The sequence below is a fragment of the Protobothrops mucrosquamatus genome, unplaced genomic scaffold (genome assembly GCF_001527695.2).
Source record: "Protobothrops mucrosquamatus isolate PMUCROS unplaced genomic scaffold, P.Mucros_1.0 scaffold2140, whole genome shotgun sequence".
Classification (NCBI taxonomy): domain Eukaryota; kingdom Metazoa; phylum Chordata; class Lepidosauria; order Squamata; family Viperidae; genus Protobothrops; species Protobothrops mucrosquamatus.
The window spans coordinates 387,658-405,040 of NW_015388239.1; the positions used below are offsets into that span (position 1 = coordinate 387,658).

The following is a 17,383-nucleotide window of genomic DNA, read 5'->3' on the forward strand; positions in this document are numbered from 1 at the left end:
CTGTAAACTATGAGTCAACTTCATCTGTATATTAGATTTGTCTGTCTTAATATTTTCTATGTTGTAACCAACCTAATAGGATGTATTGAAGCTTCTTGCTGGGTATGTAAATGCAAACTACTTCGAAATGGGATATGAGCTAAATCTGATTTAGAATTGTTCAAATGTTTGTAACACTACAATTTTAGTATAGGCTCACCTATCAAACATGCTTCCATTTTTCCAGGGCCACCAGCCACTCTTTTCCAGCCGCCGCGTCGGCCTGGCCTGGGAACAGTTGGAAAACCAATTCGCCTCTTAGCCAATCATTTCCAAGTACAGATTCCTAAAATTGATGTTTATCATTATGACGTGGATATCAAACCAGAAAAACGTCCCCGGAGAGTGAATAGGTAAGATGACTTTTATAGTTTCAAGTCTAATTTTAATGGTTCTCTGACTGCTGACCATTGGCAAGTTCTAAATAAAATAATACATTGGGCATACGTGGAACATTCCTCAGCAAAAGAACTGATGACAACCTCATAAGGTAGAGACCATTTTGCATTTGAACTAATTCATATTTTGAAAATCAAATCAAGAACCTTAAGCTCTTATACCATTCAATTGTTTTCATTTCAATTTATACCACTTTCCAGGGAGGTTGTGGATACTATGGTGAGACACTTCAAGATGCAAATATTTGGGGATCGACAGCCTGGCTATGATGGCAAAAGAAATATGTATACTGCGCATCCTTTGCCTATTGGAAGAGACAGGGTAAGTCATTTCAGTAATAGCCAGAGTTTTACTTAGTGATTCAATGCCATCTTTCTCAAGAATGTCCTACTTCATTCAAATAATGAAGCTATCAAAATAGAAGTTTTAGATTTGAAAAAGTCATCGCTAAGCTGCAATTCCCAGCTTTTGCAGAAAGCATACCCAATGCTAAGAGAAACTGAGAATTGTACATTTGCCACACCTGGAGGGTCAGTGATATCCTGACTTTGTTTTAAAGCAGTGGTTCTCAACCTGTGGGTCGGGACCCCATTTGGGGTCGATCGACCATTTCACGGGGGTCGCCAAGCAAGGCTGTCCGCCATTTTTTCCCCCCTTTTCCGGCGGGTGCCTTACCTCCCTTGAGCTGGGCCAGCTGGTGGTTGGCCTGCTCCGTCTCTGCCGCTTGCCAGCTAGCCTTGGCCGGCGCAGGGGGCGGAATCACGCATGCGCGGCGCTCCCGGGCAGGGAAAGTCCTCGACTTACGACCGGCTGGGTAGTCCTCGACTTACGACCGGTTTAGTCCTCGACTTACGACCGGGTTAGTCCTCGATTTACGACCGGTTGGGGTCGCGGCATTAAAAAGGTTGAGAACCACTGTTTTAAAGCAATGCCATGTAAAGAATAGCAATGTTGGGAAATGCCCAGCTGGGCAGAGGACTTAAGTAGGGAATAAGCCTTGAATCATTGGTCAGCTTCAAGAGAACCATGTCTCCCCCAACTCCATAGAACCTTATCTATCTGCTGTCTATAATAAAATAGCTAGCTTGAAATATGCATGTGTGGAACTGGTTGCTGGCACCTGACAAACAAGGATAAACTGGATAAACAAGGATAAACTGGATAGGTTGCTTTGAGCCTATTAAATAGCATTCAGTATTTTTTGCTTTTTCATGCCCGAATTGCAGTGTCCTACATTAAATGAAGCATATGGACTTGTTTTAAAGTGCACGAGAACTATCTTTGAACTATAGCTTATTTTTATTCTAGGGAGGAATGATCTGGGACTTTGGGTGGGTATCTGCTGTAGCCAAATAATAATGAGATTAAACTGAATTCAGTCCAGGATCAGCGGAAAACAAGTTGAGCTCATGAAGAGTTTCAATTTCAACAGATGATCTGTACAGTTAAGAAAGATTTGCATAGTTCATCCTCACTGTTGTGTCTTCAGGTGGATATGGAGGTCACACTCCCGGGCGAAGGGAAGGACCAGACCTTTAAAGTGTCAGTTCAGTGGGTGTCTGTAGTCAGCCTTCAGATGCTCCTGGAAGCTTTGGCAGGGCATCTGAACGAAGTCCCAGAAGACTCTGTGCAGGCATTAGATGTTATCACACGGCATCTTCCCTCTATGAGGTGAGTATTTTTCATTCATTTTTCTTGGGCTGTAATTTTCTTAGCAGATGCTGGTTGAATCTTTTGTGCATATTGTGGCCCATTGTAATTCTTGTGGTATTCCTCCTTTCAGAACTGAACTGTAAGCGCAAGGAATATACATTTTTTCTAAGGATACATTCATTTTCTGCTCTCATTAAATGTTTTTGTTTTTCTCATCTATTTTTCACTTGCAATATAGGAAAGGTATGGAACAGCAGTCACTTTTTAAAATAACATTTGAATAAAGGGTCAAATTAACTTTCTAAATACAGTTTAAATAAATTGTAACTATGTCTCTTTTCAGTTACAGTTTAGAGTATTCTAACTCTTGCAGCAAGCAAGACAATTTATATTTTACAAACTAACTTTTTTGTTTCGTGCCTTCAAGTCAGTATTGACTCCCGGTGACTCCCTTCAGTTTTCTGGGCAAGATTTCGGAAATGATTTGCCTTTGCTTTCTTCCTAGCACTGAGAATGATTGGTCCAAAGCTACTGATGCTTGCCTTCCATGGCAATGAATATATATTCCAAAATTTATTGAAGGATTTCCTTAGTCTTCCTTAGTGACTTTTGCTTAGATTATTTTACACACACCAGAAATCCTTCTCTATCTCTGAAGTTTTAAACTGAAAGGTGGTATTTTACGTTACCCTTTTCTGAATGACAGCTCTAATATCCGTATCTAATATCCACATGTGCTTTAACTTAATATCTAATATCCACATGTGCTTTAACTTAAACTGATGATGAAGAAGATGAAGAATATCATCTTGCCAAAAGTGCTGTGATGGAATATCCTGATCCAGAACAAATTGTTCTAAAAATGATCCAACCCTGAAATGGATTGTTCCATGATGGAAATATTTGTTAGAACATTTTGTGCCTCCATAGTACTGAAATAACACTCTAATAGGTAAAACTAGAGTCTGAATAGAGTAGAGGCAGGAAAATGCAGTTAATCCTGACCACCTTTTTGCTAGTGATAGTTACTTTATCAATAGGCATTCACAATAATCTTAGTTTCTGAATTTATATAACCAAAACATCTACATACAAAACTTAGTAAAAGTGGAATAACATGCAGAGGTTTAAGTAACAAAACGAGTGGAGAAAAATGAAATCTATGATATGTAGGCTGAAACTATTAGCCCTGAATAATCTTAATGGGTGCACTATACAACTGTTTGTTGGCAGGGGAGGAAAAACAGGCTAAGTGAAATGGAGTGTCTTGAAAGAAGCCAACTGTTGGGCATACATTATCTCATAGTATTTTGTTATGGTCTGCTGGTACAATACGTAGCTCCGTTGGTAGCGCTCCACCATCACGTTCACGCGTTCTGCTGCTCCATTGGTGCTAGGGTGATACGCCAAACTGAGACCCTGAGACGACCCGATGCACCGGATAAACTCCCGCCAGAATTGAGCTGTGAATTGCACTTCCTCCCGCTTGTCTGATTTTTAATATTTGTAATATTTTGTACAGAGTACCTCGAATACTCCTAATTTGTAACTTCTTGTAAATTTGTAAATTCAGAGAAATCTAAATAGATTCTCCCATTCCACCAGGTACACTCCAGTGGGGCGTTCCTTCTTCTCTCCCCCTGAAGGATACTACCACCCGCTGGGAGGAGGCCGAGAGGTCTGGTTTGGCTTCCATCAGTCTGTCAGACCTGCCATGTGGAACATGATGCTCAATATAGATGGTATGGAAGAAATCTGTTTGCTTAAATTATCCTAAATCTCTCCTACGACTCTTTTCTCAGTATTCCGCCTCCTCTGTTCTTTTTTCTTTTTAGTATCGGCAACTGCTTTCTACCGTGCTCAGCCTATTATTGAATTCATGTGCGAGGTCCTGGATATTCAAAACATCAATGAACAAACGAAACCCCTTACGGATTCCCAGCGTGTTAAATTTACCAAAGAAATCAGAGGTAATACCTTAAGATTATAAGTTATCGTGTATGTCAAATTTTGGTAAACAGAAAACTTGATTTCTGAAAATTTTGCAGTATGCTTCCACCCTTAGAAAATTATAAGTTGGGCTGGTTTGGATGGTGTTCAGAGAGAACATTTTTAGCAACTGCTAGAGTCCCTTCATCTCCCAATATCACACATTTAAAAATAAAAAAGACAAGCTTGTGGTTGTACAGATGGATGTTTTGTCATTGTGTGGATATCTCTCTGACATCCCCCGTTTGTCTTTTAGAAAAGCAATATTTTGTTTTTCTTTGCTGCAGAAAATATGAGGGATGGCAATTATAGCTCAAAGCCAGCTCTGTATCTTTTAATTTGTTGGTTTCTAGCCTTGTCAATTTGTTCAATATTCAACAAAATAATTAACAATATTCAACAAACTAAATCAATATTCAATATTCAACAATAAAGTAAAAATTCAGAATATTTTTTTGTCCTTTATTAATGATCACAACCAACCTCTGCTCTGTATTTAATGGACAAGTTGTTCAGACCTCACTACAATGTCAAAATCTGAATTAATTACTTCCCCCAAATTTCTGAGTACAGTATTATGACACATTTCTGTAGTATTTTCAGTGGACAGATCTCTCTTTTTTTTATTTTATGTTATGAGATTCTTCCCCCCCCCATGAGCTTGAGGATGAATAGATTTTGGAAGGAACTGTTTAATTTGGGTTGATTTTTTATTGTATCCACTCTGAGAATTTTAATTTGAACAATCCAGATACAGTGGATTTGCAACACCCAAATAGAAAATAAATGTAGTCATGGAGAGCCCAGTAGTTCGATTTGATCTTTGATCCTTCTCAATGCATCATATTGGCTTTTGCTTATTTGTGTATGTGTGTCTTTGTGTTTCACTGGATTTATAGGTTTAAAAGTGGAGGTTACTCACTGCGGTCAGATGAAAAGAAAATACAGAGTTTGCAATGTTACTAGACGACCTGCAAGCCATCAAACGTATGTATGCCCAAGGCTTTTTTTTTTTTTTTTTTTAAACAATCTTGAAAAGTCTTTGTTCTGCTTCTACTATGGAAAAACATTTTATAAACTGAAGGTCTCACACAACTAAATATTTCATAAGCTACATATTTCAGAATTCTACAAAAATAACAAACTCTCATGCCGTTCAGAATAGGGCCCAAAGAGTGACTTGTGCTTTGGCAGTATGTCAGTGAAGATTATCAGCCATCCAGGTAGAGTTGTTTGGAAGTTGAGTCCTAGCAACTGGACTTCTTTTCTTACTGGCTTGAAACATTTCACTGCTTATCCAAGCAGGCAGACTAAGAAAAGTACTTGGATAAGCAGCGAAACATTTCAGACCAAAAAGAAAAGAAGTCCAGTTCCCAGGACTCAACTTCCAGGTGACTTCTGGTTTCTGTTTGTGTCACTTTGTGATGGAAATTCAGTCCCAATTACCATTGTTAAGGGACGACTCCCTGTATTTCCATAATTAATGTACAACGATGGAGAAAACTTGATATCTGGCAGCCATGCACGCTTCTTCAAATGAGAGAAGCTACACATAAGCCTCCTGATACCACCCCACAGGCATTTAGCAATGAAATGGGACAGGAAGACAGTGCAGAGAGTGGTGAGAATGGCCGAAAAGCTCATTGGAAGTTTCCTCCCTCCCATCCAGGACATAGCACAGAAGCGCTGCTTGAGCAGGGTCCGTAAGATTATCTGGGACACTACACATCCTCTCCACGACCTGTTTTCGTTGTTACCTTCTGGGAGGAGGCTTTGTGGTATCTGAAGCAGAACATCCAGATTCAGCCAGAGTTTCATTCCATACAGCATTAACCTTGCGAACTCTCAAGCTTCCTCCTTCCGTTATATACTCAAGATGGACAATATTTAATATTTATTTGCTACATATATGTAGAGATGTGGGTTTATACATATGTTCATAGTATGTTTAGGTGTGTGTCATGTATGTGTTTCACTTTGAGAGCGGGCAGCTAAATTCCATTTTTGATGTGTGCCATTGTGCCCACAGTATAAAAATGACAATAAAGGTTATCTTATCTTATCTTACGTAGTCCTTCATCTTACATGCGTATTTTAACTATAGCCTCTTTTAATTTTAACTTTCCGTTTGACCAGCATTATGCATTTTTTTTTCTCACGCTGTCCCTATGAATTGAAATTCTAAATCTGATTTTTAAAACTAGGATGCTAAGATCCCTTCGCTGGGGCCTGATAACATATATTTGGAGTACTCCCCTCCTAGTCGTACTACCGATGCATCTCTGATTATTTTCAGTTTTTATTAATTTCAGCAATATGAGTGTCGGGAGAATCATTTTGTTGGTGCGTTTGTTAAATAGTTGAGAATCCCAAATAGTTGTTCATGTTCTGATATCATAGGCAAACCTCTTTCTAGTGAAATGAATATATATTTAATTTATATTTCTGCTTACAGGTTCCCTCTGCAGTTGGAAAATGGGCAAGCTATGGAATGTACAGTAGCTCAGTACTTTAAGCAGAAGTACAGTCTGCAACTGAAATACCCACATCTTCCATGCCTCCAAGTAGGGCAAGAGCAGAAACATACATATCTACCCCTTGAGGTAAACACCTAGGTGGTTCTATTCCTCAGTTCGGTTCTGCTGCATGGGCTTGTTCACCCTGTATCTTTTTCATTCTAGGTGTGTAATATAGTTGCAGGACAGCGCTGTATTAAGAAGCTGACAGACAATCAGACATCAACTATGATCAAAGCAACAGCACGATCTGCACCTGACAGGCAGGAGGAAATTAGCAGACTTGTGAGTAACTGCTTTAATATCATAAAAATAAGATGGAATAAAATGGTGGCTGGAAGATGCTTATCACTATAAGATCTTTCTTTGCATGCACTTTCCAAACCACCTTTTTCCTGGGACCCAAGGTTTATGAGGTTACGACACACCCAGAATGTGGTATAGCCAAGGCATAGAAGACGGGATAATAAACTCCACCCCTCCATCCTTTTGGAACAGTCCACATAATTCACAGATAACTACAATGAAAAATAGCAGCAACTAAGAAACAAAGGCACACAGTGGGCTGCCGATTGAGCTACACTTACTCAAATGAAATATTCACAAGAGCTGTTGTGTCTATATTTAAGAAATGTTCTCTGAATCTCCAGGTCAAGAGTAACAGTATGGTTGGCGGACCTGATCCATATCTGAAGGAGTTTGGTATTGTTGTCCATAATGAAATGACAGAACTGACAGGCAGAGTATTACCTGCACCTATGCTGCAGTATGGAGGTAGGGTAAGTACTTCATAACGTTCACCCAATCTAGATTACACAACAGACCTCACGTAGGGGCTAATGCATACTTTTAACCCTGTAGACTCTTTATTGGCAACTGATTAAAATTTGAGGCTGAAAATGTAATGGGTCATGGAAATACAGTAGGAAGGGTTTGCCTGTGCATTAGTTTATACGCTTGTCAAAGAACAGCAGTTTGTGTTTGATTTTCCTTAGAACAAGACTGTTGCTACACCAAATCAGGGTGTCTGGGATATGAGAGGAAAACAGTTCTATGCTGGCATTGAAATTAAAGTGTGGGCTGTCGCTTGCTTTGCACCTCAGAAACAATGTCGGGAAGATTTGCTGAAGTAAGTAGTTCCTTTTTTTTTATTGAAGAAGACTATGTTGATTTGTTTAAAGTGACGTTTGGAAAGCTTTGAGCGGTGCACCTTTAACAGAGGTTAAATATTGGTATCAACAAGATGATGATACACAAAGCAACTACTTTTCTTCACTTTCTGCTTCCCCCAATCTGATATCCTCAAGACCTGGAATCTTTTTAATTTATTTATTTTTTATTGGATTATGTACATCCTGCCTTCATTATTTTTACAAATGACTCAAGGTGGTGAACACATCCAACACACCTTTCTCCTCCTTTTCCCCACAACAACAACAACAACTGTGAGGTGAGTTGGACTTCAAGAAGATCCAATATCATCTTTGTTATAAGCATAATGCCCAGCCGACATAATTGAAGCCTAATGCAATGGAAAGTAATTAACAATGTTTTAAATTGGGATTATCAATAGAACTTGCTTACTGTAATTAGAAATTTCAGAATGAGAACCTAAAAAGTGCACACGTACCTGGGAAATCACACTAAGATTGCCTTATCCAGTATGAATACTTGCAGCCCAGAGTAATTGGTTGTCCTCATTTTTCTGATATCCAGAGTTATATTAACAGTATTCAAAGAAGTTTAGTCTAACTCTGTGTAGTTGCAAATCTAGCAACTTTAAAATATATGGACTTCAGTTCCCAGAATTCCACAGTCGTGCTGGCTGAGAAATTGTGGGAGTTGAAGTCCGCTCATCTTAAAGTTGCCAAGATTCAAAAACACTGACCTAACTTAATGATTGAGAGATCTGTTTTCTAAGAATCAATCCAATTCTTTTATACAAATCATTTCAGGTAGAATAAAAGGGATAACCTTCACAAAGCTAGGCTTGTGCCAGGACTATCTATGGCTTACTCTGTGTTTCTAGGAGTTTTACTGATCAGCTGCGCAAGATCTCTAAGGACGCGGGGATGCCAATCCAGGGCCAGCCATGCTTCTGTAAATACGCACAAGGGGCAGACAGCGTGGAGCCCATGTTCAAACATTTGAAATTGACTTATGTGGGGCTGCAGCTAATTGTAGTCATTCTTCCAGGAAAGACACCTGTCTATGGTAAGGAAGAGGCCATTTGACCAAATACATAATATAATTAATGAAAGAATGTGCAATTATATTTTGGTGCTTTTCTTTTGTAATCTTTAAAATAAGAATATTTGACTGCCTAAGTCAGGGGTAGGCAACCTTGGCTCTTTTATGACTCGTGGACTTCAACTCCCAGAATTACTGAGCCAGCATGGCTGGCTCAGGAATTCTGGGAGTTGAAGTCCACGAGTCATAAAAGAGCCAAGGTTGCCTATCCCTGGCCTAAGTCATCAGTTCAAGATGCTAGAATGGGATGGGAGTAGGGATCGGATAGAGCATTTAAAAAGTCTTCTGGGTTCTAAAAAGCCAACTTTTTCTTTGCAGCTGAAGTTAAACGAGTCGGGGATACCCTCCTGGGCATGGCCACCCAGTGTGTTCAGGTGAAAAATGTGGTGAAAACATCTCCCCAAACACTGTCCAATCTTTGTCTCAAGATCAACGCAAAACTTGGTGGAATAAACAATGTCCTTGTACCACATCAAAGGTCAGCTTCACCCTCGGGCATCCTTCATAAAAAGCATCTGGCTGAGTTTTATTGAGAAGCAGAACGATGAAAACACTCAAAATGAAAATACTTGCATTGAGAATTTTGTCATTTACTTAATTTAAATTGTCCTAAAGTTTGCTTTAGCTATAGAAATATAACTATAGAAATACAGCTATAGAAACTTGTTACGCATTTAGAACTTGTCTCTAAATAGTTTTTTTTAGTTCACATGTTTACTTCTGCTATAATATCTTGTACTAGATCAGCGGTTCTCAACCTATGGGTCGCGACCCCATTTGGGGACGATCGACCATTTCACGGGGGTCGCCAAGCAAGGCTGTCCGCCATTTTTTCCCCCTTTTCCGGCGGGTGCCTTACCTCCCTTGGGCTGGGCCAGCTGGTGGTCGGCCTGCTCCGTCTCTGCCACTTGCCAGCTACGCCTCGGCCGGCACAGGGGGCAGAACCACGCATGCGCAGCGCTCCCGGGCAGGGAAAGTCCTCGACTTACGACTGGTTGGGGGTCGCAGCATTAAAAAGGTTGAGAACCACTGTACTAGATAGTTGTCCATATACATTGGTCTCCACATTAGAAAGTGGGGCTATATGGGAATCCAGTGTAAGATTTCCATTTGTCCCTATAGTCCTTGAGAGTTTATCTTTCTTTTTGTAATTATTGTTTTATACTAATAAAACAATTTAGATTTCTGGTTGACTGGGCTGACCTGATTTTTTTATTCAAGGAAGGGACAGATAGTCGTTGAATTCTCCTTTTCACCCCAAACCAAAGTAGGGATTAATTGAGGATTAACGTGCAATAGGGAGCCACATAGTGACATCAGGGTATATTTATTGTTTGCCTTCTATGTGTTAACTATTAAAGAGGTAGAATGTTGAATTGTGTACTATAAAAATAAGCACTAAACTTCTCAGCACTAAGGTACAACTGAAAAACATGTAGGAAAAAATAAAACTGATAATTAGAACAGCATAGAACATTTTTTTAAAACATTTTTCTTTTTGCTGGTTCCTAATTAAAAAGCCTTTTTTTTTCTCAATTTCCCAGGCCCTCGGTATTCCAGCAACCCGTTATTTTTCTGGGAGCAGATGTCACTCACCCACCTGCTGGAGATGGGAAGAAACCTTCCATTGCTGCTGTAGTCGGAAGCATGGATGGCCACCCCAGCCGCTACTGCGCTACTGTGCGAGTGCAAACATCCCGCCAAGAGACATCCCAGGAACTGCTGTACAGTCAGGAAGTGATTCAGGACCTGACCAATATGGTGCGAGAACTGCTGATCCAGTTTTACAAGTCCACTCGCTTCAAGCCCACACGGATCATTTACTATAGAGGAGGAGTATCCGAAGGGCAAATGAAACAGGTATTGGTCTAGTACAGAGGCAGGCAACCTTGGCTCTTTGATGACTCGTGGACTTCAACTCCCAGAATTCCTGAGCCAGCATGGCTCAGCATGGAAACCACTCCCTTTCCCCCTCAGCATGGCTGGCTCAGGAATTCTGGGAGTTGAGAGTCCACGGAGTCATCAAAGAGCCAAGGTTGCCTACCCCTGCTTTATCCAAACCAGCTGAACGTTATATGTCAGCGATGCATCCTGATCCTAAATTAAACTAATATCTAATCATTAGCATATAGCACTACGTACACAAGCAGTTTTCTGAATGTACTTGTCCACTTCCTTCATGACAAGTTTGCAAAGTCATATTTTACTCTGAAAGTTATCACGAGCTTACTTGATATATTCAGCATCCAGAACTTGGCTTGGATTCACACCTAGTCTTACTTAATAGTACAGCGGCTTCAGTGAGACTTCGTGAGTTGCCTTGCGTAGCCCAGATCAGCAGCTGATTTCAACTTTTAACACTTCCTAGGTAGCTTGGCCTGAGCTTATTGCGATCCGGAAGGCCTGCATCAGTTTAGAAGAAGACTACCGACCAGGAATCACCTACATTGTCGTGCAGAAAAGGCATCACACGAGACTCTTTTGTGCAGACAAAACTGAACGGGTAGGTGACTACAGAGGGAATGAAAACTCATCCTGTTCAATTCTGCAGCTTTCAGGAGATGCCAAATGGCTTTCCTTAGAAAAGTGCCCGGGTGGGGCAAGGGCGGGGCGAATGAATTTTTATATGGCTGGATACTGATGGGGAATCCTTTGGTGGTGGTGGGGAACAACTTTATACATTTTGCACCAATAAAAAGTATAATAACTCAACGTTGATTCTAAATGGTCAGATGTAACCCGGCCACAAGAAGGTAAAGTCTAGCTGAAAACTTTGAGGAGGCATATTGGTAGTCATCCCTCAGCACTCTAATGATCCCCAAGAGAATGAAATGTGCGGGATCCAGGTAAGTCAGGTCCATCTCGTTTCCTCCTGCTTATTATTGGAGAACTTTCAGTTCAGCGTATTTCAAGTTTGACACTCCGCTTCAAGTTGCAAGAGCTGTTCCAACCGTAAGCTAAAATATTTTAAATTTAAAAATATTTTGTGCCTTTCTTTCTGACAAGCCGCACATGCTTCTCCTTGCTGCCCATTTCTTTCCCTAAATTTCAAAATGGCTACTGTAGGGCGATTGCACTTGGATAATGTGAAAATTTGCTCCGTTGGATGTTGCCTTATGTTTATCTGAGCCTAGTTGACCTCAGGCAAAGCTGAAGAGTTTCATCTTCAGAGGAAACTCTTAAGTTGCTTGTTGAGTCTTGATCCTTAATCTTTAGTAGCAGGGTGTAGTGGTAAGGTTCAAGTGTGCTGCACAGATTGATTTGTTTACTCAGTCAAACAAAAATATAATGATGAATTCTGCTTGTTTTGTTGACATGGATGCTGTTTATTAAGCATGACGGCTGTGTTGTCTACAACAGGTGGGGAAAAGTGGAAATGTTCCGGCAGGTACTACCGTGGATAGCACCATCACCCACCCATCTGAATTTGACTTTTACCTCTGTAGCCATGCAGGAATCCAGGTAATCATAATACAGACGGCAGTTACTCTGTAGCATTTCGTGGCTCGTGCACGGGTGAAACCGGCTTTGTGTAAATGAAAGGTTAACCTCGATATTAAAATGTGCATAGAACAATACGGCCTTAAGCAGATGTAGTTTGGCCCTGAAAAGTCAATGAGGCATTTTATTCTGCACTAGCTGTACCCGGCCACGCGTTGCTGTGGCTCAGCCTGGTAAAAGCGTGTGTTGCTTTTACGTCCAACAGATGGCGCTGTTTTTCAAAAAAAGCATGTTTTTACCTGTCACAGGTGTGACATCTATATAATAGTAGGTATATAAAAACACGCGCGTATTCGAATGCAACGTTGTGTCAAAATTTCAAAGCAATCGGTGAAGGACTTTTGGAGATTTAAGATTTTGAACAAACGAACATTTACATTTTTATTTATATAGATTAATTAATGAACAGCCTTCACCCCCTAGGTTGAAGAAGCCGCTCTTTTGTTCCTCTTGCACAGAAACTCTGTAACTTGGGGGAAAAAACAGAGGATCTTCCTGGAAAAGAAAAGAAGAAGGGTCTTTGTTCTGAAGCTGCTGCCTGCCTCATGTGCAGTTTGTCTGCCTTTACAGAATTTCAGTGGTGGATTGACTAGCTTTCTCCTATTTCAGGGAACCAGCCGTCCTTCTCACTATCAAGTCTTGTGGGATGACAACTGTTTCACCGCGGATGAATTGCAGCTACTGACATACCAGCTGTGTCACACTTACGTGCGATGCACGCGGTCTGTCTCAATCCCTGCGCCTGCATATTACGCTCGGCTAGTGGCATTCAGAGCAAGATACCATCTGGTAGACAAAGACCACGACAGGTGAGCAAACGTTGGAGAAGAACCTTCAGGGTTTAGTGTACTCTGAATCTAAGATTGCATTTGGGTAAGTGGTAAATCGTATGCAGGTCTGCCCTTCCCTTCTGGATTTGATCTAAAGGCAAAGCTCCTTCCCTTGTAACAATTTGAATTTCAGAGGGAAGTTAAACATTTTCGGTGGCATTAGTTGCTGGTTGATGCACAGGCAGTATTTTATTGAACAACTTGCAACATTCCTGCCTCTTAATTATGGATTCCATTTAATGTGGCAGTACGTTGGCTAGAAAAATTGGACAATGTATCTATCAACATAATCAACTACAAACAGACCTTGAAGTGGCAATAGCGAAGCCTGTTAGTTAGTTTTGCTAAGCCATTATGCTGAACTAATTCAAACTTCTACTCTCCCAATGTTTTGGATATTTCAGAAGAAGCTGTAGTTTAGAGATTATATGCCTGCATCACATGTAAGAGGTAGGGTTCATTTTTAACCTGGTTTATACAGGTAGTCCTTGACTTAGGACCATAATGGAGTCTGCCCATCACGATCGCAAGTCGTGACAGCTGTAAAATGGTCACTCATGTCACCAATTTTACAGCCGTTTTTGTGGCAGTCACTAAAGGGGTTGGTTTTTGGGGTTTTTTTTGCCAAAAAGGAAGGTAAATGCTTGTTTTTAACAAAACTAGTAAAACATGACCATGGGATGCTATATATGGCCTAGTTGCCAAGTACTCCAAATTCACGTGACTGGGGGCGGCCATCGGAACTTCGAATCTGGGTCATAAGTAGCCCCAAGATAGTTCTGTTTTAACTTCAAACAGTCATCAGTCAGGGACTACCAGTATATTGTAACATGAATAGAAGCTATAGAAGTGGCTTTTCACACGGAAACAGTGGCAACTGCAAAGGGTGGAGAGTGATTGAGGAGCGTAGCCTGTCTCTGGGTTGGGATCATGTGTTAAATCCTTCTAACTTCTTTTTCAGTGCTGAAGGCAGCCACGTGTCAGGACAGAGCAATGGCCGTGACCCTCAAGCACTAGCCAAGGCAGTGCAAATCCACCACGACACCCAGCACACTATGTATTTTGCCTGATAGGACTCTGCAGCCACGTGGCAGGAGTGGCCTAGTTGGTCAGGCCACCAACCATCCGTAGTCAGGGCTCGTTTTTAACGCAGGCTGCCCTCCACCAGCAGCTTGGGACAGTTGCACTGAATTGATTCCTGCAGCCAACATCTTGTGCAGGCACAATTGAGCCATTTTTATTTTATTCCCTTCCGTAAACAGAAATTTCATAAACGGTCTTTGCATTGAACTGAATTTTTACCTCAAAATGCAAAAGGCTGATCCTCTTAAAAAACAATTTTTTTAAAGGACTTGGCACGAAAGGTTTTTATTGAAATATTTTGCTAATCAGTTAATCAATTTACGTTACCTCTTCATCCCATGTTAAGCTTGTCAAGAAGATTAATTCCTTCTGGGCTTTGATATATGGCTTAGTGAGTCTCCAGATACGGCAAAACAGGATTCCGCTGTTTTTTCTGTCTGGGGCCATATAGACTTGATCAATGAATTTTTGGTGTAAGACACCCTTCCACAAACATGAATTTTCAGAGGTATGGCTGTTCCTTTGGTTCTGTTTTTTTAATTTTTCGCTTTGTCAAATTTTGCTAGTTCCCTTTTTGTAAATCTCTGCAGTCCTGGGCTGCAAAGCAATTGCACTATAACTGCGAATTCAGCTTGGTGGTACTTCTGTGAATGCGTAATGTTAGCAGAGAAAAACCCTCTTTGGCAGCTCTAATACAATTATAATTATTATTATGGTTACAACTGCCATCTTTTGATTCAAAATGCTGAACTGCTTCCCCTTCTAAAAATAGGTAACCAGGTTCTAAACAATTAGTTTTAGTATTTTTCAAACATCACAAAAAGTGCCCATTTTATGCTGCTATGTTTGACAAATTGAAGTCATTTTTAATACTCTTTTTCATAGAAGGTTTTAACTTTGGCAATAATTTTTTTTAAATAACCTGGCAGTAGCTTTTCTAGTCAGAATCCATTCTTGGGTAGATTGACTTATCTTTGCTGAAGAAAAAAAATATTAATTACTAAAAATGGATCAGAAGAGGCTCCCTTCATGCTTTTTACAAATGATTATTTTTAACTGTTTTATAGTCACCATTGGTCTGTCTACCCCTTTTTATAAGCTTGGAAAGTGGGTGTTGTGTATCGGAAAAAGGCTTTGCCAATTTGTACAGTTGTGTATAGTGTGACAGTAGCAATCAAAGACTTTTACCAGCAATTTAAATCCTGTTTCCTTTGATGATTTAGGTTTCTTGCATGTACAGCGACACTCAGTAGCATGTGTGAAGTGTGAAGTGTAATGTTGATCTTGAACCTTTCCTATTAGGATTCTTATTTTGCTCGATTCTCTTCCACTGAAAACGTGTTAATACCAAAATTAGGATGGGAGGGGGTTGTGCAGACAATAATAGTGTTGTGTTGAGACTAGCTTGTGAGTGTTAGCACACAATGCTTTAAATTACTAGTTTTTGACTTTGAGTTGATATGGCCAGCACTGTGGAAGACTGGGATTTGGCCAATAACTGCACTCTGGTCTTTTAATGGAAGGGTGGTGTCACAGAGTCATGTGACCTTGTGAGTTTTCAAATCCGGACTTACAAGTTGACAATATGATAACGCCATTTAGATCAGGGGTGTCAAAACTGCCGGCCCGCAGGCCGGATGCATCATAGCGAAACCGCGCCCGCCCCATTGCCGGCAATGGCAAAAAAAAAAAAGTCGCGATCCGTCGCGGCACACGTCACGTGACGTTGCGAGTTTGACACCCCTGATTTAGATTGTCCTCCAGTCGGTTGAAATAGAGCTTCTAGTAACTTGGAAAATACAACATTTCCAAGAACATTATTCAGTTGTGTCAGAGGACACGGAAGTTAAGTCTTCAAAAAAAAAAAAAGTTTTATATGCTTCTTCCAGAGCTGTGTGTGTGTGTGTGTGTGTGTGTGTAGGAAAGGGCATATGCAGTGTTCGTCCCCATTCAGAAAAAGAAGTGAAGCATCTTAGTTCTGACATCCAGAACTTAGATATTAGATTGCTTAAGTATAGGTAAGGGTTTTTTGTTTCCCCCCCTTGAGAATACCTCACTTGGATAATCAAGATCAGGACACACACGGAGGGAGAGTGGCCACTGCTTTAGTTTGTCTGCTGCTTTTCTTTTCTTTTAATGTTCAGGGAGAAAATGCAAGAATTTTAACTCCTGCTGACCCAAACAAACGGAGACCTGAGGCACCTTGACAAGAATTTAAGCACCTGTTTTAGTGTGTAGCATTTTTTTATTGCACTAGGTAAGGACACGGTTTGAGAGAAAGAGAGAGAGAGTAAGAAAATTGGATATCTACACCACCAGGGTACACCGGTAGCTGCCCTGGCACCTACTACAGGTGGAGAAAAGGGATATATGTACCCACCTGTCTACAGGTGAGATCTTCTTCCAAATCCCAGCCAGGCAACATGGGGAAAAAAAAAGGCTTTCCAAAAAGTTTGTATACCTTCAGCAGCAAAGGCTGGTTTTTTTGCTCCCACGTCCAGATCAAAATTGGGAAGTAGGGCTAAAGGAGGACTTAAAGCTCTTATCCTATCCTTTGCCACAAAAGCAGATTTTGGGGAACGAGGCGGGATTCCCCCTCACCACCCAAATAATAACAAAAAAGAGCGATTGGATGAAAACGTGCGTTTTAAAGGGCTGAGTTAATCTTAGTTGTATTAATCTCTGAAAACAGTTAATCTCTGAAAACTGAAAGCTTAACGGATCTGGGAAGTTTCCTGATTGGCTTGTTAGGAAATAAGGCTGAATAAGCTATATGAAATGGTGTTTGTTTTTTTTAAAAAAATTTGTATATCATAGGAAAAAAAAAGAAGGGTTTTGATCATATTGTTCTTGTGTACTACAGCCCACAACCCATAGTGGTCTTTTGAAGTCGTCTGTATTTCAGAGTGATACCGAAGCAGGATTCTTTTTTTTTACTGAATTATTATCAATGAATTTTATCATCCCAAAAATGTTGATGAGAAAACTTTCTTGCCAACTTTTGCACTTTCTTGGAATTTTTCATGATTTCCCCCCCCCCCTTCTTCCTTCTTATCTCTGTTGAAAATTTTCCTGTGCAAAAAAAAAATAATGTTCAGTCATCTCTTAGTTGCTGAACGGTCC

General features: G+C 40.4%; 1 protein-coding gene across 1 annotated transcript; it reads left to right on the forward strand.

Moving 5' to 3' along the window:
* Window positions 1-328: 328 nt before the first annotated feature.
* AGO4 (argonaute RISC component 4) lies at window positions 329-14,799 on the forward strand. The gene is made up of 17 exons (XM_015824155.1): window positions 329-392; window positions 639-759; window positions 1,928-2,109; window positions 3,697-3,833; window positions 3,927-4,061; window positions 4,980-5,067; window positions 6,536-6,683; window positions 6,762-6,881; window positions 7,247-7,375; window positions 7,592-7,725; window positions 8,626-8,810; window positions 9,165-9,324; window positions 10,391-10,706; window positions 11,215-11,349; window positions 12,207-12,308; window positions 12,957-13,156; window positions 14,139-14,799. Exons 2-17 carry the CDS (start codon window positions 655-657, stop codon window positions 14,245-14,247), a joined length of 2,385 nt encoding a protein of 794 aa, XP_015679641.1. The 5' UTR covers window positions 329-392; window positions 639-654; the 3' UTR covers window positions 14,248-14,799.
* The last annotated feature ends 2,584 nt before the right edge of the window (window positions 14,800-17,383 follow it).

Excerpts from the sequence above, each read along its gene's own strand:
- AGO4 (XM_015824155.1), top strand. The coding sequence starts at position 655 with ATGGTGAGACACTTCAAGATGCAAATATTTGGGGATCGACAGCCTGGC. Across the intron at positions 4,062-4,979 it reads ATTTACCAAAGAAATCAGAG|GTTTAAAAGTGGAGGTTACT; the intron begins GTAATACCTTAA and ends CTGGATTTATAG. Across the intron at positions 5,068-6,535 it reads CGACCTGCAAGCCATCAAAC|GTTCCCTCTGCAGTTGGAAA; the intron begins GTATGTATGCCC and ends TTCTGCTTACAG.